Source organism: Dipodomys ordii, unplaced genomic scaffold (genome assembly GCF_000151885.1).
Source record: "Dipodomys ordii isolate 6190 unplaced genomic scaffold, Dord_2.0 Scaffold165, whole genome shotgun sequence".
Classification (NCBI taxonomy): domain Eukaryota; kingdom Metazoa; phylum Chordata; class Mammalia; order Rodentia; family Heteromyidae; genus Dipodomys; species Dipodomys ordii.
The window spans coordinates 211497-221042 of record NW_012267381.1 but is presented as its reverse complement, the minus strand read 5'-3'; the positions used below and the strand labels follow the sequence as shown (position 1 = coordinate 221042).

Here is a 9546-nt window from a genome sequence, read left to right as displayed (position 1 = left end):
GATTTTGCTATAAATTGGTCAGTACTTGACCAACCTCATTCTATTTTATTCACAACACTGATCTTCCCTACTGCTTTAACATTCTAAAATACTGCCTCAAATCTTCTCATTCTCAAAACAAGATGCCTCAGCAACAAAAGAGTAAATTCACAAAGCAAGGTTGATTACAGCAGAAACTACAAATATCCTAGCAGTTCTTTGAAATTGAGAGATGGCTGTGCTTGAAATTGCCTAACTTCTTACATGCATTACAAAGCGACATTTAAATATGGAGGTACTTTGAATCTGTCCAGTATGTAGTAGGGCAGTAGCTAAAGCATTTTATGTGTGTGTGCGCCAGTCCTGGGGCAGGAACTCAGGGCCTGGGCACTGTCCCTGAGCTTCTTTTGCTCAAGAGCACTCTACCAGCACTCTACCACTTGATCCACAGCACCACTTCAAGCCTTTTTCTGCTTAGGTGGTACTAAGGAATGGAACCCAGGTTTTTTTTTTGTTTTGTTTTTTTGCCGGTTGTGGGGCCTGAACTGTGGACCTGGGCACCATCCCTTAGCTTTTCAGTTCAAGGCTAGCACTCTACCACTTGAGCCACAGCACCACTTTCTGGCTTTTTCTGCTCATGTGGTACTGAGGAATCAAACTCAGGGCCTCATGCATGCAAGGCAAGCACTCTACCACTGAGCTACCTTCCCAGCCCGAAACCCAGGGTTTCATGCATGCAAGGCAAACACTCTATCACTAAGCCACATTTCCAGGCCTGCGTGAGACTCTTTAAAAAAACATAAAAAAAGCCAGAAGTGGTGCTGTGGCTCAAGTGGCAGATCATTAGTGTTGAGCACAAACAGGCTTAGGGGCAGCACCCAGGCAGAGTTCAAGCTCGGACCCGGTTTTGGGGGGGGGGGGGGGGATATTAGGAAAGTACCTAGGTATCTGTCCACATGTACTTGAGAGTGAGAGGTTTTTCATTACTAGAAAAGCTTTACTACTTTATATTGATTATTCCAGGCAATCTGTCACAGCAACAGGAAGATGACTGATACCAGAAGTGTAGGAAGAAGCTCATTAACAGCATGGAGCCAGATGTAGTGGTATATACCATTATCTCTGAATTTAGGAGGCTGAGGCAGAGGGATTGTGAATGTGAGGCCAGCAAAACAGAACATATGGGCGGTAGGGGTGTGTGTGTCTAAGAATATAAAGCACCCTAAAGTGGTAAGTGGTGACAACAAAGGGAAATTCAAGGTAAACTTTTCTTAACGAAAACATTTCAGTGCTAATTTTTACTGGTCTGAAAGAACTTTCCTATAGGTGTATACTGTTGTAGGACAATTCCATAAAAGTCCAGGCGACACTCTGAGATTTTGTCAATCAGTTTAATATATGTCCATAGGTAGTTCATATGAACGTTTATATTACAAAATTAGCTGCCATGGTCCAAATGTGTGGGACTTTTAAGAAAGTTTATATTCTCAAGAGATAGATAAGCACATCATCTTTGATTTGAAGGTTTGTAAAACAAGATTAAGTCTAAAATTATATAGCATTAATTATATTTGTGTTGTCATTTTAGTAACTTTAGATCTGTGAGCTGTTAAAAACATTATATCCACATTTCCCAGTTTACACACTTCTGTATGAACCTAGAGGACACTCAGGTGACACATTACCATGCAGTTACAAGGGCAGCAGCTGTTTTCATAGCAATTCACTGTCATTGCCTCAGAACAGACCTGCACATAAAGCATCAACAAGAACCCCACCACCCCACTCCCATCAAAACCCAACCCTTTCTCATTCCCACAAAAATTACCTGGTACAAGCAGTAACTTAAAAAAAAATGCTTTCTCAGTAAGAAGCATTTATAAAATGCAGAAATCTGAACAAGCCAAATGCTTGTGCAGATTATATAGGTCTCTCCCCCAAGAGTTTCTTCCTCAAAAGGCAGAACTCTCAAAAGTTTAGGAAAGCTCATTTTTTTTAAAAGCAGATTTATGCATATCAATGACTATTTCTTTGAAAGAAAATACCCAGCCTCAACTGCAGAAGAAATAAAAACAGAGAGAGAAGCAAAGGTACAAGGCCATAACAGATTAGAGCCCCCAAGAACATTCAGTAAGCTGTAGCAGCTAAGAAGAAAAAATACTTCTGACCTCACAGAGACCAATGACCTGATTGCTGATCTGACCTAGCTGAAGTAGTTGTTAATTGTTCATGCATTTGTTATTCAAGAAAAATAAACATACAACCACTAAAAAAAATTCAGCATTTACATTGACATCAGCTCATAGTGTCTGGTAAGGAGAAAACTTTGTTCCTATATTATCTATCCTTAGAATTTTCCACATCTGTGTAAGTATCCTAATAACTCAGGTTTCCTATAATACTGTCATCAGTACATCCCTCCTATAAAACATATACTGCATTATGTTTTGAATTATTGAAATTTCATTATCACATAGTGTTCTAAATTTTACATTTTCACACGTTTAATGTAGACACAGGAGAAAACACCAAGCAATATTTATTGTGTAATTCCAATAGTTATTTGCAAAATCTTGGTTTAGAGTCAGCCTCCATAGCTTTTCAACTGCCCAGTTTAAACACAAAGTAACAACCTAATTAGCTACCTATAAATTTCATGATAGTTTTTCAAACATCAAAGTACTAAAAGCACTGATAATTCATTTATAATTTAAAAAATATGTTAAAACTACATATATATTTATATATCATTCCTTTTATAAAATAATCAAAATAATTTGATTGCCTGAAGAAAATTACTGAAACAGAGCCCTTTCACTGTGTTGACAATCTCTGAAAAACTCCAAACCAAGAGTATAATAGTTGATGAAATAAGGATTTCTCAGTCACCAAGATTATGTCAATTTTAAGATGAGAAGTGGTCTCCTGTTTTTTGTTTCCTATGAACTCAGAGCTTAGGGGTAAGCATTAAGGACTCAGATCCCTGGGATGATTTTACATCGCTTTAACTTTGATTTGTTTCATTTTCATTTGCTTCTTCTCCAATTTCTTTTGCTCTCGTCTCAAAGCAGCTTCCTGAGAGGGGGAGGAGAGAAGAGAATCCAAACTAAGCTCTAAGCACATGTTCAAAACAGGGAGGGGACAATATGTAATACATTATATGCACGTTGCAAAATCACAATGAAACCTCTTTTTACAATTAATATACTCTAATAAAAAGAAAAAAACTCAAAACTTAACAATAATTGCCAGTATTGGTGAATAACATTTTTTTTTGGGGGGGGGGTCCAGTCGTGGGGCCTGAACTCTGGGCCTGGACACTATCCCTCAGCTCTTCAGCTCTTCAGCTCTACCACTTGAGCCACAGCGCCGCTTCCAGCTTTTTTTCTTTTTGCTTATGTGGTGCTCAGGAATTGAACCCAGGGCCTCAGGCATGCAAGGCAAGTGCTCTACCACTGAGCCACCTTCCTGGCCCGTGAATAACATTTTTTAAAAAAACTGTAGGACACTGTTTATAAGATGATCTACATTAAGAAAAGAGATACATTTATTTGGCATATAGACAGGTATAGACAGACAAGACAGACAGATGCAGAACTATATAAAATGTGAACAAGTGGTCACCTTTGGTGATAAAGGACTTTGTTAGAACGACTGTTATTTTTTTACATGATAATTAACTCCTGTGTACGTATTTTCTCCTTATTTCTTCAAATTAAATATATAAGAAAACAAATAATGGCAGGGAGTTCGATTTCATTGTATAAAAGAGCCCTTCAAGTCAGAAAACAACTTGCTTTTTTAGTTGGCTTTTTCCCCCCCATTTAGCTCACTGAGCCTTCTCATAAGATTCCCCAGTCAGATACTATAAAGTGGTAGTTCTGAAAAGAAAGTTTACATTTACAAGATGCTCAGGCTGGGTGCTAGTGGCTCTTATCTATAACCCTAACTTTAGGAGGCTGAGATCTAAGAATCAAAGTTTAAAGCTAACCTAGGTAGACAAATCTGAAACTTGTATGCACGTGTATACACCAGTACTAGGGCTTGAACTCAGCTTTTTCCAAAATTCAAGGCTAGCACTCTACCACTTGAGCCAAAGCTCCACTTTTATCTCTTTTAGTGGACAGATGGAGTAAAGAATCTCAACTTTTTTCCTGCCCAGGCTGGCTTCAAACTGTGATACTCAGATCTCAGCCTGAGTAGCAAGGATTACAGGTGTGATCCAGCAGCACCCAGTTTGTTTGTTTTTTTCCTATCATCCTACTACTAAACTTTTAGGTTATATATATTCTCAAGTAGAATCACCTTGACAGCTGATACAAAGTCATAGTGGTAAGATAAACTTTAAGTTCCATCCCAGCAGTGAGGAGTTTGTCTTACCTCCAGCCTGCGCTGTTTCTCAGGATCTTCCTCATTCATGATCCGCTCCTTCTCTGCCCTTTTCTTCTCCTCACGCCGAGACTGTGCAGCTTCCTGTCTCTGCACATGTGTCAGTTTCAAGAAGTTCTCTTCCACTCTAGCACGGTTCTTATCTGCTTTTTGTTTGCCCTTTCCCAAAGAAACAAAGTCTTTCATAAGATAACCATTGCTATCCAATACAAGAAAATTTCACTTAGCATTTTCTCACAAAACTACGCCCATCTGGTACTGTCTAGTGGTAAAGATGCCATCACTGAAATCCTTGATAGCTGCTCCCCACTGAGAAAAAAAAAAAAACTGTAATAAAAGGTACTAGTCTGCAATAAAGGCTTTGAGTCTTACCTCTCTGTTGAGTCGGAACTTTTTGGCTTTATCAATAGAATAAATCACCATGTTCATCAGGGGTAGCAAAGCCTCCATATCCTTTGGGTAAGTGTTACCTGAGCCAGGTACTGAAAAACAAAGCCATTTTCCCACTGAGTTCATGGCAGCATTAACACTTCTGGGTAGAAAAATTTTAAAAATGCTAATAGATTTTTTTTTTTAACAGTCCTAGGGCTTGAACTCAGGCCTGGGCACTGTCCTGAGCTTCTTTCTTCTTTCTTTTTTTTTTGGGGGGTCCGGTCGTGGGGCCTGAACTCTGGGTCTGGGCGCTGTCCCTCAGCTCTTCAGCTCAAGACTAGCACTCTACCACTTGAGTCACAGCGCCACTTCCGGCTTTTTTCATTTTGCTTATGTGGTACTGAGGAATCGAACCCAGGGCCTCATGCATGCAAAGCAAGTGCTCTACCACTGAGCCACCTTCCCAGCCCCTGAGTTTTTTTCGCTCAAGGCTAGCACTCTACCACTTGAGCCACAGTGCCACTTCCAGCTTTTTTTGTGTATGTGGTACTGAGGGATAGAACCCAGGGTTTCATGGATGCTACGCAAGCACTCTACCACTAAGCCACATTCCTAGCCCAATAGATTTCTTTTTCAAAGCTCTCAAGCAGTTAAAATGTGGTAGAAATAGAAATGAAAAAATAAAAGTCTATCTCCTTGAAGACAATCAGAAATCAACAAGGTATGAGGTTTTATTTAATATTTTTTTGGGGGTCCGGTCATGGGGCCTGAACTCTGGGCCTGGGCGCTGCTCCTCAGCTCTTCGGCTCAAGGATAGCACGCTACCACTTGAGCCACAGTGCCACTTCCGGCTTTTTTCTTTTTGCTTTATGTGGTGCTGAGGAATCGAACCCAGGGCCTCAGGCATGCAAGGCAAGTGCTCTACCTCTGAGGCACCTTCCCAGCCCAAGGTATAAGGTTTTATATGCAGCATTTTTTTTTGTCCTGGGGGCTTTAATCTGGACCTGGGTGCTGCCCCTCAACTCTTCAGCTCAAGGCTAGCGCTCTACCACTTGAACCACAGCACCACTTCCACTTTTCTGGTGGTTTATTGGATGTAAGAGTCTCAGGGGGCCTTTCCTGCCCAGGCTGGCTTTGAACAGCGATCCTCTGATCTCAGCCTCCTGAATAGCTAGGATTATAGGCATGAGCCACCAGCACCCAGTCAAGAAGGGTATAATTTCCTAACTATAAAACTGCATTAAGCCAACCCAGGCAGGAAAGATCATGAGACTTTTATCCCCAATTAACCACCTGAAAACCAGAAATGGCACTGTGGCTTAAGTGACCAGAGTTCAAGCCCCCATGACTGACAGAAAAAAAAAAGAAGAAGAGACTCACCATTAAATGTAAACAATAGTGTCCTCTTAGTGTCAGGTAGCTTTAAAGGCTGACCTTCCCTGTCATAAAAGAAAAATCTATTAAGAAGGAACATATGCCATTTTCCACACATACAAGTTACCCAATTCACTCAAACAATCAGCATCATATGTACCCTGGCACCCCCAATCAAATACAATCTCAGCACCTACAGGAGACTTAAGGACCTTTATCCTACACCTGAAGACCTCCAGTGATGTCTCCAACAGGCAGAATACATTCCATCTCACCTGCAGAGCCAGAAACGAGCCTGTATTTTAAAGTATGAGGCCCACAGCCGTGTGTGTGTGTGTGTGTGTGTGTGTGTGTGTGTTTATGGTGATTATACTCAGGGCTTGGTTTACCACTTGAGCTTGCTTTTAGCTCATTTTTCAGATATAGTCTTGTGCTAACTTTGCCAGATCTATGTTGAACTTTGATATTCCTGTTTTACCTTTTCCAAATAGCTGAGACCACAGTCATGTATTACCATACCCAACCAAGGCCTGTATTTTAACAATTTTGCTTTTTTCAACTCCTATGATATCTTCCATTAATAAAACATCTCATTTTGGGGTTAGGTTCAAAATAAATTTAAGGATGAGTTAAATTTAAGGATAATTGACTCTTCATATTCAGAAGTTCTGCACCTGCCAAACCAACTATAGAAAATACTAGGGGAAAAGCCTGTATCAATTATGAACATGTACAGTACAGATGTTTTTGTCTTTTTCCCTAAACGATACAGAATAACAACTACTGACATAGTATTTACTTTATCAGGTATTGTAAGTAAACACAGAGGCTTAACAAATAGAAGGAAGATATTCATAGATTATATATAACCCATTTTTATACACCATTTTATATTAGGGATGCAAGTATCCTGAGATTCTGGTAATTCCCCTAACCCCTCAGGGATTTGGAGGAGCAATTATTAACAGATTCCTTTGTAATCTCTGTCAATCACTCATTTCTCTTCCCAACAAAAAAAGCTTAGTGAGCTAGGTGCTGGTGGCTCACATATGGAATGCTAGCTACTCCAGAGGGTGAGAGGGACTTGGTTCGAGGCTCAACCCAAAATAAACAGCACAAACAGGGCTGGTGGTATGGTTCAAGTAGAAGAGTCCCAGCCTCGCAAGCACAAGGAACTGAGTTGAAACCCGCCAAGGAAAAAAAAAAGAAAAGGAAAAAAAGGTCACTACTATACTGGGATACTTTGTCCCTAGTGTTGTTACCAACTTAAGCAAGGTAAGAATGATGTAATAACATCTAGATGGTAGGGATCAGAAACAGACAACTAAAGTCTAGAATGGATTCTTATCTTGCTGTTGTTGAGGAATGAACATAGGGCTTCCAGAATTGTATACAACTACACAGCCTATTAGAGTAACCTGTAACTAATAAGTGAGGTCATAACCAGTTCTATATCAAGAGTAAATTTAGGGGCTGGGAAGGTGGTTCAGGATAGAGTGCTTGACTCGAATGCATGAGGCCCTAGGTTGATTCCTTAACACCAAAAAAAAAACAGAAAAAGCTGGAAGTGGCACTGTGGCTCAAGTGGTAGAGCAATAGCCTTGAGCTGAAGAGCTGAGTGCCCAGGCCCAGAGTTTAAGCCCCACCACCGAGCAAAAAAAAAAAGGAGTAAATTTAATAATGTTCTCCTGAGATATGAATTCAAAGAATAAATCCAAGCCTTGAATATATACTACTGAAAAAGTATTATTATGAAGCTAGAAACCACTATCTAATAATCTGCTGAAAAAAATATAATCACGTAATTATTTAGAATCAAGCCAAAAAGGCTATAAATTATAAGCTATAAATACACAGATTTCTAGGCAAATACAAGTTCAATATGAACAGATTGAATATATATGTGTGTGTGTGTGTGTGTGTGTGTGTGCGTGCGCGTGTGTGCGTGCGTGTATGTGTGTTGGTCATGGGTCTTGAATTCTGGGCCTGGGCACTGTCCCTGAGCTCTTCAGCTCCAGGTAAGTGCCAATTCAAGATTTCTGGTAGTTAATTGGAGATAACAGTCTTACATACTTTCCTGTCGGGACTGGCTTTGAACTGCAAGCCTCAGATCTCAGCCTCCTGAGTAGCTAGGAAAAGAGGTGAGAGCCACCAGTGCCTGGCCAAACTGAATATTTTTAAAATGGAAAGGGAACTAGCAGTTGCACTTTCTTAGTATGAGCCATCCTGTGAGTTTCTCATACTGTGTATGATAGATATGCAGCGACATATACAAGGTAGGGTAGGCTTGCTTGTCTTCTGTAGGCTTAAAATGACCATTCATGATGTACACAAAACAAAGGAAAGCTTGGAGACTACTACCAACTTCCTTTACTTATGTGGTAAGGGAAATTGCGGAAGCATCTTGTGCTATTTCAACACAGAGCTAGTGGGAAAAAGAAATTTCAATATTTTTATCTCATACGTACTCTTGCATAATTTTTGGACCAGAGAACTGGTCTGAAAAATGAACGGATTCAATCTTGTCAGCATAGTGTGTAAGAAAATGAACCATCTGGAAAAAAAGAAAGATTTGTAAATTTGATGCATTTCCCTTTTTTCGTAACAATATTCACCTTTTTACCCTCCTTACTTTTGTAGGATGTCGTTCAGATAAAAATGTTGAAAAAATTACATTTAAATAAGAAATCTAAAATCAAACTAGTATCCTTCTTAAAACTAGTATAAGTCTTAAAACAATTCTTGAAGCCAGGCACCAGTAGGTCATACCTGTAATCATAGCTACTCAGGAGGCTGAGATCTACTAATCAACAGTATGAAGCAAGCCCAGGCATAAAGTCCATGAAACTCTTTTCTTCGATTTAAAAACCCGGAAGTGGTGCTGTGGCTCAAGTGGCAGAGTACTAGCTTTGAGCAAAAAGCTCAGGGGTAACACCCAGGTTCTAAATTCAAGCCCAGGACCTGCACTTTGGTAACAAAAAACTTGAAACAATGAAAAGAATGAAAATAAAATCATTGCCAGGAATGACAGCAGAAGCTATTAACCTCAACATTCCAGGTTCTCAGATAGAAGGATTTTGAGGACTGAAAGTTTCAGACTAGATGGAGCTACACAGCAAGCTTCTCTTAAAAACAAACAAACAAACAAGCAGTTTTATAGATAAGAAATTATACCCTCCTTGGCCAGGTGCTGGTGGCTCACACCTGTAATCCTAGTTATTCAGAAGGCTGAGATGTGAGGACCGTGATTCAAAGCCAGCTTGGGCAAGAAAGTCTGTGAGACTCTATTTCCAATAAACCACCAGAATACCAGAAGTTGCACTGTAGCTCAAATGGTATAGTATTCGCCTTGAGCTGAAGAGCTCAGGGACAGTGCCCAGGCCCAGAGTTCAAGCCCCACGACCACTTAAAAAAAAACCCACCCACCCCCCC

At 40.1% G+C, this 9546-nt stretch overlaps 1 protein-coding gene across 1 annotated transcript in view; it reads right to left on the bottom strand.

Annotated features, from left to right (window-relative positions):
- Positions 1–1351: 1351 nt before the first annotated feature.
- The window catches only part of Ccdc47 (coiled-coil domain containing 47), a 15202-nt gene continuing 7007 nt past the window's right edge, over positions 1352–9546 (bottom strand). Inside the window, exons 6-10 of the mRNA XM_013033237.1 lie at positions 8583–8668; positions 6121–6179; positions 4741–4850; positions 4360–4527; positions 1352–3054 (exon numbers count right to left, since the gene is read on the bottom strand). Of these exons, the coding sequence (XP_012888691.1) occupies positions 2974–3054; positions 4360–4527; positions 4741–4850; positions 6121–6179; positions 8583–8668 (504 nt within the window). The 3' untranslated portion in view covers positions 1352–2973. The remainder of the gene's footprint in view (positions 3055–4359; positions 4528–4740; positions 4851–6120; positions 6180–8582; positions 8669–9546) is intronic.